The sequence below is a fragment of the Hypanus sabinus genome, chromosome 9 (assembly GCF_030144855.1).
Source record: "Hypanus sabinus isolate sHypSab1 chromosome 9, sHypSab1.hap1, whole genome shotgun sequence".
In the NCBI taxonomy this organism is placed as follows: domain Eukaryota; kingdom Metazoa; phylum Chordata; class Chondrichthyes; order Myliobatiformes; family Dasyatidae; genus Hypanus; species Hypanus sabinus.
The window spans coordinates 43,536,492-43,550,352 of NC_082714.1; the positions used below are offsets into that span (position 1 = coordinate 43,536,492).

A 13,861-nucleotide genomic window follows, 5' to 3' on the forward strand; every position below is an offset into this window, starting at 1 on the left:
GTTTTGGAAATGCTGGTCATGAACTGAAATCCTTACAATTTACCTCCTTGATTTGCCATGTTAAATTACTTGGCCTAAAGTAATATATAATCGCGGAATAAAAGTTTCAGCACTTTAATCTTTTTGAATAATGAATCTTGGCAAAAGATACTGTACTGGAATTTGCTGCAGTAGTTCTTATTAAGTGAAAATTTGAACCAGGCATTTTGTTTCTTTGGAGAAGGGGTACTTCCAATTCACTTCAGAGGGAATCAGCTACTCCAGATATCTCCTTCCCTTCAGTTGCAGAGTCCATAATGGTAAAAAGCAAATTTACATCATAACTAAAACCTATCTTCTTGCAAGCACACATCTAAAATATGAAAATAAACCATTGTGGCATCTTTATGTTTCTTCAGCAATTCATTCCCTGCAATTTTTTTTGATCAGATGACTAACTGATCAATTTCATGTTAATAAATCGTCATTTCACAGCTAAATACCAACACATAGCATTGCACAAATAAATTTTGACGAATAAAATGCTTTCTAATGAATTTCTACTGTCACTTTACTTTATATGCATGCTATGAAAAAGTACAAGGGTTAATATTACTGTATCATGATTACATTCTATTTAAACAAACCTACCCTGGAATTTCTTATACCCGAATCTACTAGTAAAAATAAACACGTGTAAAGAATTCTAACCAGCTTGGCCTAATAATATTTTATTTAATTTATAGGAGTAGGAACACTGACTCTTGGGAATCACTAAGACAACATTTTCTGAGAGGAAGGTAACATGCGACGGTAATGTTTAACACTCAAGCTATTTGTGTTAACTTAGCTCTCTCCTATCAACGCACTTAATAACTCCTTTTGGACAATACTTAGGTGACGTCTCCAAGACTTGTCATTCTACACTACTTGAACAGAAATTTACTTATTGGTTCACTTGATAAAATGAGTTTGCAAAGGGAGCCAGTGATACTTAATAGAAATAATCTGTCAATTTTTTTTTATTTCAGTGCAGTCTGCATCTGACTCTCTTTTTCAAAAATTGCATTTGCATGAGATCTCACAATAAACTACCCCAAAAATATTCCACAAAATGAATTATTTTTGAGGTGAAATCATTGTTTTTATTTAAAAAGCTGACACTATAAAACAACTTTTCAAGGAATTAAAATCTGGATACACTTGGCATCTCAGGCAGAAATCATGCTGAGAAAACAAAATTAGTGTAAATCAAAGACCATACTTCAGATCTCGGAGAGAGACCAGGTTGGCTTTAAGTTGCAGAGAGGGAATTGATGGATAGGAGAAAGATGATCCTTATGTCTAAAGATTACAGAGGGAAATACAAAAGGAGAAATTCAAACAAAGGTTAATTAAAGTTGTGAAATGCTGGCCAGAGTGATTATTTAAACTTAAAACCTGAAGGAGACTGCAGGAAATTTCTAGCACATCATGCCGTGCCTGCAGGGAAAAAAAAAAACAGGTTAATTTTAGAATACGGCAGATAATGAAAATTAAGTTCTCCATCATTCACAGGAAAGTAAAGAGCAACATTTGTGAGTCTTAAGGATCAATATGCAGAAACAAACTAAATACTACCAGAACTGTAATATATAAATTTCAAGTTCCTGGGTGTCAACATATTGATGCAGTTACAAAGAAGGCTTGACAGTGGCAAAATTGCATCAGGAGTTTGAGGAGATTTGGTATGTCACCAAAGACACTCACAAATTTCTACAGATGCACTGTGGAGAGCATTCTGACTGATTGCATTACCCTCTGGTATGTTGGGGGGTTGGAGGGTAGGGCACCGTACAGGATTGAAATAAGCTGCAGAAAATGGTAAACTCAGTCATGGGCACTAACCTCCCCAGCATCCAGGAGCAATGCCTCAAAAAGGTGGCATCCATCAATAAGGACCATCACCCATCTCATCAGGGAGGAGGTACAGGAGCCTGAAGGCACACTCTCAATGATTTGCTTCTTCCTCTCTGCCTTCAGATTTCTGAATGGACATTAATCCCATGAGCACTATCTCACTACTTGTTTTTCCCTCTCTTTTTGTGCCCCTTGTTTAACTTTAAAATATATACCTCTTACTGTAATTTAGTTTTATTATGTATTGCAAAGTACTGCTGCCACATAACAAATTTCATGACATATGCCAGCGACGTTAAACCTGATTCTGATATAGTTAAGTCTGAGGATGAAATATTCTTTAGTGAAAAAATACTTGCAAAAATAATAGCATGTTTATTCTCTATAATTAACAAGCTTTCAACAAAATTTGAGTGAACTAAGCTAAAATAAATCTTATTGATTGAAATCAGAACTTTACAACCAACAATGGCAGAAATTAGTGTTACCAATGAATCTGACTGATTCAAAACAGCAATGTGCAGCCACCATTTTTGGTTCTGCTTTCAAATGATTTACATTTGAAAAATGTCCTTTGGGCAATGAAAAACATCTGTTTAATTTAGAACATAATATAACCCAAATAGTTGTTAAACTATATCAGTGAGAATACTAAATGATACTTTAACTTCAAAATGCTGATGCCAGCAAATGTAAATCTGCTTATATAATGGTCCAGCTTTTTTGAAATGCTTAGTTTACAATTTTATTGTGGACACTGTATATAATGTCACAGGGTAAAGGTGCTGTTAAATGTTTTGGCTTCATCTTACATTTTAATACATTTTATTTAGACCTTATCAACCCCTGGCAGACCATTCAGGCTAATGTGCAATCTTAAATTTCTTTTGACTCTGAAATCAACTCATTTATCTTCCATTCCACCAAGGCCCCATATTTCATACTCCAGAATATTCACAGCTTATGTCCCTACCTGTATCCCTAAAATTCTTCAATCACCACAGTTCAGACTGGAAGCAATATATTCTCAGACTACATTCTCTTGACACCCTCTAATTTTCTTTTTTTTGCTGGGTAAGGAACCCGTTTCTGTGTAACGTTTTGCTCGACTTTTATAAGATTTGAAAATTAATGAGCTTAAGAATGTGACTGAGTGAAGAGACTAAAATACAAACTGTGTTCCACAAGAAAAAGACCAATTCATTTTCAAAGACTTAAGGAAAAAATAAATAATGTCAAATACAACTATTTTTATTGCTTTATAGCTGTGAAATGCGAGAAGAGAATAATAAATTCATCAACTATAACAAGTTTAGTTCAGATCCCATTACGGAAATAGAATTGGTTTATTATTGTCACATGTACTGAGGCACAGTGAAAAGCTTGCCTTGCATAATGCTCAAACACTTCAAATTATTACTCAGTGCATTGAGGCAGAATGAGGTAAATAAAGTGTAACAAGAATGTAGAATAAAGTGTAACAAGGTATAGAGAAAAGGCAGAGCCAGTAGACAATAAGGTGTAAGGTCCTAACAAGATAGATTGTGAGGTAGATTAAACTCACTCACAATGTATGCAGGCTCAACCATTCACCTGGATAGGTCTAATTCCTCGTTAGCTTCAATAACTTTGACTTCTTGGTTCATCCTATAAATCTGTCAAGATGGTATTTTTTGGTCAAATAAATTTGTTGACCGAAGCCAGATATTCAAGCTCAAGTCCAGAAATCATTTGTATATATTTTTATTTATATAAAAATTGCATACTTATTATAGAATTCTTTTTTAATGCAATTTAGGCAGATCAGTAGCAGTCTGCATCATTTTCTTCAGAGTTCTCAGCAGTGGCCAATATGTCTTGTAGCAGAGATTGAAGGCTACTCTCAATATGATCACTGCTACATGCGAGGTGTTGGTGTCGGTATTCCAAGTCTAGTGCTATCAAAACATTCACTGCATCGTTCACATTTTTCAAATTTAGATCATTTAGGGAAAGCCAGTTGTTGAAACTTTCACTGTTTGGTTCTTTTCCATTCAGATTCTTGGCAATTTCTATGTTGTCAGCACATGAAGCAGTCATTTTTAGTTTCATTAATATCTTGCACGCTTTCTGAGCCACTGGTCTATCACAGTCCCACAAAGCATGAAATAAGATATCAAAAATTCCTAGATCACAGAGATTTTGTAGAAAGCCTTGCACTTGTGATGAACAGGTGTTATTTGTTAATGCAACAGCATATGGATTTAATGATAAGATGAATGTTGATCGATCTATGAAAGCTTCGGCCAGTTCCAAACTGTAAAGTTTGACCTCCCAATCCAAATCATTGCTTCCAACCTTTAAAACAACAGGAACCACATCCGCCAATTCACATGAGCTGAGCTTGTGGCTATTTTTCACCCAATCAACAAACACTTTAACCACAGCCCTTCTAGGAAAGCCCTCTGTATCCTGGTTCAGGATATCCAACAAAGACGAAAGAATATTTCCCTGGAAGACAAAAATATATGGTAAGTTACTTGCTTTTAAATGTTCTCGGTGCCGTGTAATAAAACAAAGATTTAAATTTGTATAAATGAGTTAAATCTTTTAAGGCAGACATCCAGTGCTTACATCAATCCAACACGAATAAAGCCCTCCCCCACCACTGAGCACATCTACACAAAACATTGTCACAGGAAAGCAGTATCCATCATCAGGGAGCCCCACCACATGAGACATGCTCTCTTCTCGCTGCTGCCATGAGAAAGAAGGCATAGGAGCCTCAAGACTCACACCACCAGGTTCAGGAACAGTTGTTACCCCTCAACTGTCAGGCTCTTGAACCAAAGGGGATAATTTCACTTGCCCCATCATTGAAATGTTCCTATAACCTATGGACTCACTTTCAAGGACTCTTCATCTCATGTTCTTGATATTTACTGCATATTTATTATTATTTATTTATCCTTGTATTTGCAGTTTGCTGCCTTTTGCACACTGGTGAATGCCCAAGTTGGTGCAGTCTTTCATTGATTCTCTTATGGTTAATATTCTACTATGGATTTACTGAGTACGCCTGCAAGAAAATGAATCTCAGGGTTGTATATGGTGACATACATGTACTTTGATAATAAAAGTTACTTTGAACTTTGAAAATATCTTTGGATACAAATATTGAAAATAGTATTTACTTAAAAATAATAACTAAATTTCTTCATTTATCTTCTATGGATTATATCAGCAAATAATGATTCAAAGTATAAAATTTTAGTTTCAATTATTTAAGTGTGAGGGAATTTGATATAAACTATTCATTACAGAAATAATAGTTGCCATGACTTTCCCAAATAAACGTTGGGATTTTACACTCATTTCCAGCAACGAGCATATATACTTATTTAAATTTATATTGTGTACCTTTTTCTCTACACACTGCAAAGGCACAAGTACTTACTCAAAATGAAACAGCCATCATTTTAGTATCTCATTTTTGCATGTGATCTCTATGATGTGAGGATCAGATGGAGAATTGATATTCACTTTGTAAAACACTTCCATCCAGTGTGTTAACGTAATCCAGACCTCCAGTCAACACAGAATCTAATCCATTGTTCAGCTGTTATACTTGCCTGTTCTTAGACCCCTACATTGTTCTGGTGGGGCTCAACTTGTGCTAGAGGAATGATACCTCACTGCAATGTCAGCTCTCAATTTAACTATAGTGAGATCAGATGGATAAAGCAGAAGCCAAGTCCTTCAGAGTTAAGTATTAAGTGTAACACAATCCAGTCTCAGCTCTTTGCACACCTTTTGGTGGATATCCTCAGCTAAGAACAATCCCGTTCACCAAAACCTATTGGTAATGTGAAAAGCAGCCAAAATAAAATGATTGATTTAACCAAAACATGTAAAATATAATCAAAAATATAACGCACCTTCACTGCTGTGAAGTTATTTTCATTTGACATAGTTTGCCAGTTAGGAGAGAGATAGTCCATCTTTCCCACTGCAATAATGCCACTTGCACGGACATAACTTTCAGGATCTGAAAGCAGCTCCAAAACAAGATGTGGAAGTCCACAGGTCCAAATTAACAGAGAGAAATTCTGAACAGCTGAAATAAAGATAAAAGAGTCAAAATTAAAATCCGGTACAAATAAGCACCTTCTACAACTGGTAATACCAGCCTTAGCATGATCAATCATTTTGCCCATCCTAACTTAAAACATTTTACTAAGAAATTGGCTGCACTGTGTTGATCTCAACTCATCCTTGAATGTGGCTGTTAGGGATTAATTAATTACATACAGCAGATATTAATTAAAATGAGAACTAGTCTTCAGGAAATAAAACCTGTCCACAGATTAGCTTCAACTGAGGCTACGTCCACACTAGACTGGATAATTTTGAAAACGTCAGTTTCACGTAAAAACGATAGGCGTCCACACCAAGTGTTTTTGAAAACATCTCCATCCACATTGAAATGGAGATTTCGGTGAATCTCCTCCTACTGCACACGCGCAGGACTCATCTACTGAAAACAAGCGACATGATTGGTGTCAAATCTTGCCGTGAAAATGCGCGTTTGTTCAGTTACAGACTAGAAAAACTTAAAACGACAGACAGCTGTTGGCTCTCGCGCAGGAGAACTTAAAAGTATAAAAAAATCAAATACTGGAGCGTACGGAGGCAACCGACAGGGAGTTCACAGACAGTATGAACTGGCTGACAACGAACATTGAAAAACTGACTAACTCTGTTGCATTAATAAAGCACCTTGTTAAATATATAAAACATGTCTGCATCAGTGTTATCTTGTATTTCCATACAATGTTACATTAGGCTGTTATACATCTATTGTCAGAGAAGTACTTGCATAAATAGGTAAAACCACCTTTATATGAGCAAGGACAGAAAACAGGGCAAAGTGAGTATACTTATTTATTCAGTAAATAATGGGTCAAAGTATTTGGTGAGTATATTTCTAACTCTTCTGGAGTCAGTCTCATTGCTGTCTGTTCTGAAATTGTTGGTTGTGTTCAAGAAGACAATGAAGTATCGCTCTGCCGTCGGACAGTGTTTTCAGATTTCTCTGGTTACCCCGTCCAATCCGGCATTTTCAAAAATACACACTCTGGAGAGCGTTTCTGAAAAGCTCCGGTTTTGGGGGACGAAAACGCCGTTTTAGTGTGGACGGAGGGTAAAAACGAAGAGAAAAAGCTTCGGTTACGGATTTATCCGGTGTAGTGCGGACATAGCCTGAAACTTGAGGCCATCAAAACCAGTCACAGAGTGTGACAATAGAGTCATGTTCATGTTAATTGTGCTCATTGAAAACTTCAGGATGAGACCAGGGAAGGCATTAAGTGGCCATCTTCTAATTTAACCCATTGTTAAAAGGCATATGAATGCCATTTAATGCACAATTCAGGACATGTCTATTTTGTCACATAATACTCTGGCTAGTTGTATATTCAGGAAACACATGCAAAATTCATTAAGACAGATGAAGGGTCTCAAAATCTCGAATGCTTATTCTCCTCATAGATGTTGCCTGAGCTGCTGAGTTCCTCCAACATTTTGCGTATGTTGCCCTGTATTTGCAGCACTTACAGAATCATTTGTGTATATTCAGGGAGCCGTCCTCAGTACTGTAACAAAAGAACTATAGTTTGCATGTCTAGAGTTTGTACTAAGAAGTGCTTAGATCAGCTATGAGTGTTTGAATACTCAAAGGAATTCTGCTAATTGGCATGTGTTACATTATAAATATGTAATTCTGAAAAGTTAGTCTAAATTAAAAATATTAACGATAATTAATTGATTATGGCCACTGAAATGGTAGTTAATCATTTATTGAACAAGAGATCCTGCAGATGCTGGAAATCCAAAACAACACACAAAATGCTAGAGGAACTCAGGTCAAGCATTATCAATGAAAATGAACATTTCAGGCCAAGATCCTTCATCGGTACTGGAATGGATGGGAAAACCGCCTTGAAGCGGTCACCTCCTCTTACTGCTTAAAAAGGACTCTATTCAGTGGCATCAAAAAATTGTCTCCTCAACAGATTAACCAAGCTAAACACCTTTGGAGATCTCCTGTACACAGCCACCAAACTCACAGTACCCTTACCCTGCACTGCTTGTTTCTACCTCCTACCCAAGATCTGAAAATCCTAACTGTCCAGGTAGGCCCTTTGTTTCTGCCTGTTCCTGCCCCACTGAACATGTCCGCATACCTTTTATCCCCTTAGTTCAGTCCCTTCTCACCTATCTCCGCGACACTTCACATGCTCTCAATCTCAACAACCCTGGCACCAATTGTCTCATTTTCAACATGGATGTCCAGTTCTATACACCTGTATCCCCCACCAAGAAAGCCTTAAAGTCCTCTGCTTTGTTCTTCACAACACACCCAAACGGTCCCCTCCACCACAATCCTCCTCCACCTGTTGGAATTGGTCCTTATCCTCAGCAATTTCTCTTTTGCCTCCTTCAAATTCAAGGTGTAGCCACAGGCACCCACGTGAACTCCAGCTATGCCCACCTTTTTGCTGGCTACATGAAACAGTTCATGCAACCTGGCAATGCTCTCCAACTCTTTCTGTGCTACACTAATGATGGCATTGCTGCTGTTTCAAGCAGCTATGCTAAGCTTGTCAATTTCATGAACTTTGCTTCCAACTTCCAGCCTGCTCTTAAATTCACCTGAACATTTCTCCACCAGTTCTCCAATAAAAATGCCACACCCTTTTCTCAGTTCCATTGTCTCTGCTGCATCTGGAGCTGATCATCTGTTATTTGTGAAGCCGGGTGCCGTGCACAATCATAATTGGATGAAAAACGGATGTGGGAGCATGGAGGTACATCTGGAAATCTCCAGGAAGACCTTCTTCGTAGCTGCTGCTGCGAGGTCTGGGTCTCTGCTGGGAAGAACAGGCCCCCAATCCTCGGGGTCGCATTGCTGATGGCCGTTGGTGGTGACGTCTTAATACACTCGGCAGAGGATGGTGCTCGGAGAAGCTGTGCCGGAGGGGATGGTCGGAGGCTTGGAGGTTCGACGGACTCGGAGTCCACTGCGGTCAGGTCACTTTCAGTGTGTACTGTGTCTGCGAGGCTGGGTTCGACGGAGCTTTCATTGTGTGATGCGTCTGCGAGGTTGAGTTGGGCAGCGCCGTGGAAGTCCATAGTGGGGGTATTCCCTTCTGCCGCCTGCGTGGGATGACGAGTCAATCGGGACCCTGAGGACTTGTGGAAACTGTGTGGTGGTTTCTTTTGAACTTATGGTCTTTTAACATATTTGGACTATTTTTACAGTGCCCATGGTCTTTTTTTTTATCAATTATGCTATTGTTTGCACTGTTGTAACTATATGTTGTAACTATGTGGTTTTGTGCAGGCCTTGTAGCTTTAGTTTTTGGTCTTATTTGTCTGGTGGGATTGGAGCTCCTTTCCAGGGAACGCGCTAAGATGGTAGCGCGATATTAATACGCAGCAGCCTCTCCAGACTCTGGATTGGGGATTGCCAAACGTTATGTGGATTTTCTGGTGTAGTCTGTTTTTGTCATGTGTTTTGTTGATATCATTTTGGAGGAACATTTTCTCATTTTTTAACTGCATTGCATTTGTGGTTCTTAAATGACAATAAACTGAATCTGAATCTGTTCCCAGGATGAGGCTTTCCTTTCCAGAGATGTCCTCCTTGAAAGAATGGGGTTTCTCTTCTTCCACTTTTGATGCTGCCCTCAGCCACATCTCCTCCATTGTCTTGACAATCATGTTCACATCTTCCTGCTGCCTTAACAGGAAGAGTTCCTCTTATCCACAACTACCACACCACAAGCCTTCATATCCAACACATCATTCTCCAAAACTTCTGCCACATTCAATGGGACCCTAACCACCAAATACACCTTTACCTTCACCATCCCCCCCCCCCATGCTTTCTGTGGGATTGCTCCCTCTGTGATTCCCTTGTCCTTTTGTCCCTATCCACTATTCTCCCTCCTGTCATTAATCTTTGCAAATGGCAGAAGTGCTACACCTGCCTTTTCAACTCATCCCTCACTTCCATTCAAGGCCCCGAACAGTCCTTCCAGAACACTTCACATGTGAATCTGTTGGGCTCATCTACTGTATCCAGTGAGGTCTCCTTTACATTGGTGAGACACGATGTAGATTGAGGGACTGCTTTGTCGAGCACCTCAGCTCCATCTGCAAAAAGCAGAATTTCCCCACGACCAACGATGACACCCACTTACTGCAACTTTCTGTGCCTATTGTCTTGTTTATTATTTATTGTGATGCCTGCACTGTTTTGTGCACTTTATGCAGTCCCATGTGCGTAGTCTAGTGCAGTTTTTTCTGTGTTGTTTTTACGTAGTTCAGTGTAGTTTTTATGTTGTTTCATGTAGCACCATGGTCCTGAAAAAAGTTGTCTCGTTTTTACTGTGTACTGTATCAGTAGTTATGGTCGAAATGACAATAAAAAGTGACTTGACTTGACTTGATTTCAATTCCTATCCCCGTTCCCACTTGTTAGCCTATGGTCTCCTCCTCTGCCACGATGAGGCTTCTATCAGGTTGGAGGAACAACACCTCATATTCCACCTAGGTAGCCTCCAACCTGAAATATTGATTTCTTCAACTTATGGTAATTTCCCCCCTTTCCTTGTCTTCAATTCCCCATTCTGGCCCCTTACCTCTTTTCCTCACTTGCCTACACCTCATGCCCCCTCCACCTTCCCTTTTTCTCATGATCCACTCTCTTCTTCTATCAAATTCCTTCTCCAGCCACTTGCCTTTTCTGCTTATCACTTCCCAGCTTGTTGCTTCACCCCCCATCCCTCTCCCACATGGCTTCACCTATCACCTTCTAGCTTGTCCTCCTCCTCCTCCCCCCTCCTTCTTATTCTGGTTTCTTCTCTTTTCCTTTCCAGTCACAAAACATTGATAGTTTATTTATTTCTATAGATGCTACTTGACCTGCTGAGTTCTGCCAGCATTTTGTGTGAGTTAATAATTTATTATAGCGTTTGCATTTAAATGGTATAAAACACAACCTTAGGAGAGAAAACTAGATTCTCTCAAGAAGACCTGCTGTTCGGAATAAATACTTATTTACTTTCAGTATCAGCTTCCGTCTTGCTCAATTATGTCAGTCCAAGAAAAGAGAGCTTGGTTATAGAGCACACTTCTGCAAGAATCTTCCCAATGGGGCACCTTTATTCATGCGATAGTAAGTAAATTAACACCTATGACCTGACTAATCTACTATTTATTGATTAAGCTTATGTTAGTTTTATGTTATGTTATTTTTAAGTGTAACAACCTGGGAAAGGTTTGACTGCTAATGTAGCACAGTGTTTGGGTTATGACTGGAGGTAATGAGGGCTTTGGAATGTGAGCTGGCCAATGAGGGAGATGTTTTTCTTTCTTGTGTGTCTGAGTGAAGATTTCACGGTCTTTTGTTTGGCAGAAGATGGAGAGAGAAGATACCAGAACAGGGAAGTCATAGACTGCAGGACAGAGTTGACTTGGAATGGGGTCAGGAGCCAACGCCCAGGGGGGAAAAGAAAATCGATGGAGAACGAACAGACGGGAAAACAGTGAGCTTTTCTAACTCTACAGTCAAATTAAGAATTATAAAGCTCAATTGTTTAATTGCATATTGTGCACTGTTTATTATTTCATGGTACTGATTTGTAACAGGGAACACATCACACAGCATTTACCCAAACAAAGTTTCTCAAGTTTGGCTGGGCCGGAGGCTGCCTTCCCCCAGATTAAGCCACTAGCTGAACCTGAGGGTTACAGAAGCAGCTGCATCCAGCACACAATTCTCTGTAAGTTCTGTCCTCTCCAACAGAATCCCACCGTCAAGCACATCTTTCCCTTTTCCCCATTTTCCACAGTGATTGCTCCTTACTCGACTCCCTTGTCCATTCCTCACTCCCCACTGATCTTCCTCCTGGTACTTACCCTTGCAAGTGGAACAAATGCCCCTACACCTTCTCCCTCACTACCATACAGGGCCCCAAACAGTCCTTTCAGGTGCGGAGACACTTCATCTGTGAATCTGTTGGGGTCACCTACTGTATCTACTACTCCTGGTGTGCCCTCCTGTACATCGGTGAGACCTGACGTAGATTGGGAAGCCACTTCGCCCAGCACCTTTGCTCTGTCCAACACAAGAAGCAGGGTCTCCTGGTGGCCACTCAATTCAACTCTACTTCCCATTCTGACATGTCAGTCCATGGCCTCCTCTACTGCCACAAAGAGGTTGGAGGAGCAGCACCTTATATTCTATCTGTGTAGTCTCTAACCCGGCATGAACATGAATCTTTTATATTTGAGATAATGCCCCTCCCTTCACCACTCCCCATTCCTGTTTGCCTCTCTCACCTTATCTCCTTACCTGCCCACCACCTTCCTTCCCTTTCCTCCATGGTCTTTTGTCCTCTCCTAGCCTTTTATCTTTTTCACTATTTAACTTCCCAGCGCTTTACTTTACCGTTCCGTCTCTCCTGGTTTCACCTGTCACCTTGTACTTCTTCCTCCCCTACCTGCGCCTTCTTACTCTAAATTCTCCCGTTCCTTTCCAGTCCTGAAGAAGAGTCTCAGCCTGAAATGTCAACTATTCATTCTTTTTCATAGATGGTACCCAACCTGCTGAGTTCCTCCAGCATTTTGTGTGTGTTACTTGTCATCTTTGTTAATATTACATATAATCGGAACAATATTTTCCATTAGTGTGAAGGTTAATACCTTTAAAATGGAAACACAGTTCACCGAGGAATTCAGCTGTGGAATCTCGAATCTCCCAATGAACATCAAATAGTCGCTTTTTCATTACTGATATGAAATCTGCAACATAGTGAAAAAAACGTTACATTACTTGAGATTCACCAAATATACATCCACATGGACCATGTCAGTTTTGGAAGCCTCAAATAAATTATATTCAACAGCTGTAAACCACATACAAACAAAATTCATGCATTCTGTAAGAGGACCAGTTATCCAAAGTGAAAATGCTCTGCACTCTTATAGTTTACTAAAATTTTCCAAATATAAAATAGTTTATAAGTTCTCATTTGTAAATACTTCTGGTACAATGATTAAATGAAGTTAAAAATAAAATAATACAATTCTCTCTAAATTAATTTTGGCATCATCAAAAAGGTTTGCAAGAGAAGCTATTTGAAGAAAAGGAAAATGTCCTTACCCATGTACAGAGGGGATTTTTTTTATACTTTAAGTCAGCAAACAAAAATGTTAATAAAGTAATTCTATACAATGAATTCCTGCTGGTGTAAATATTATGCAATATTTATAAATGCTAATATCAAAGGAAACTAGGCAGTATAACTAAATAAGTTTGTCATGATTACGTTGATCTGCACCCAAAAAGAAATGATATTGTCCAAGACACAATCTTCAGATAATCAGATGAGACAGGAAGAGGTGCCAATACTAGGCCAAATGCATAACTGAAAAATGACTTACGAAATTTGGTCCTCTAACATTTTCTTAGATCAGATTGCTGGGAAACCAGATATCATGTTCTGCTCCAAAGTCTGACCACCAGAGAATGTACAAACTGCCAGCACAGACTGAGGAGCTATATTTTAAAAAATTATTTTCTGACTTATTTTTCTGAACTGAGCTACACGGGATTTCGCAGTGACCAGTTTAAAAAGCGGCTCCAGCAACATTAAAAATGTTGCCCAGAGCATAGCCATAATATATGCCAGTTCCTTACCTCCATGTAAAAACTCTTGGAACTTATTTTCATGCATTTGAGAATCTCCAGCTTTGAAGCAGCATAAGATCCACTGAAGTAAAGCATGGAGAGTTTTCTTCAAAACCTAAACATTATAGCGTTGAATAATTACTCAAGCTTTTACATGTGATACAGTAAATCAGTACATATAGATATATAAATATATAAATAATTGTTTTACTGTTATGCATCATGTGAATAAAAAGATTTACA

General features: G+C 39.0%; 1 protein-coding gene across 3 annotated transcripts in view; it reads right to left on the reverse strand.

Annotated features, from left to right (window-relative positions):
* Positions 1-983: 983 nt before the first annotated feature.
* The window catches only part of brat1 (BRCA1-associated ATM activator 1), a 41,041-nt gene continuing 28,163 nt past the window's right edge, over positions 984-13,861 (reverse strand). For all 3 annotated transcript variants that reach the window (XM_059979571.1, XM_059979572.1, XM_059979573.1), the window contains exons 11-14: positions 13,628-13,733; positions 12,631-12,729; positions 5,796-5,974; positions 984-4,368 (exon numbers count right to left, since the gene is read on the reverse strand). In XM_059979571.1, the coding sequence (XP_059835554.1) occupies positions 3,682-4,368; positions 5,796-5,974; positions 12,631-12,729; positions 13,628-13,733 (1,071 nt within the window). In that variant the 3' untranslated portion in view covers positions 984-3,681. The remainder of the gene's footprint in view (positions 4,369-5,795; positions 5,975-12,630; positions 12,730-13,627; positions 13,734-13,861) is intronic.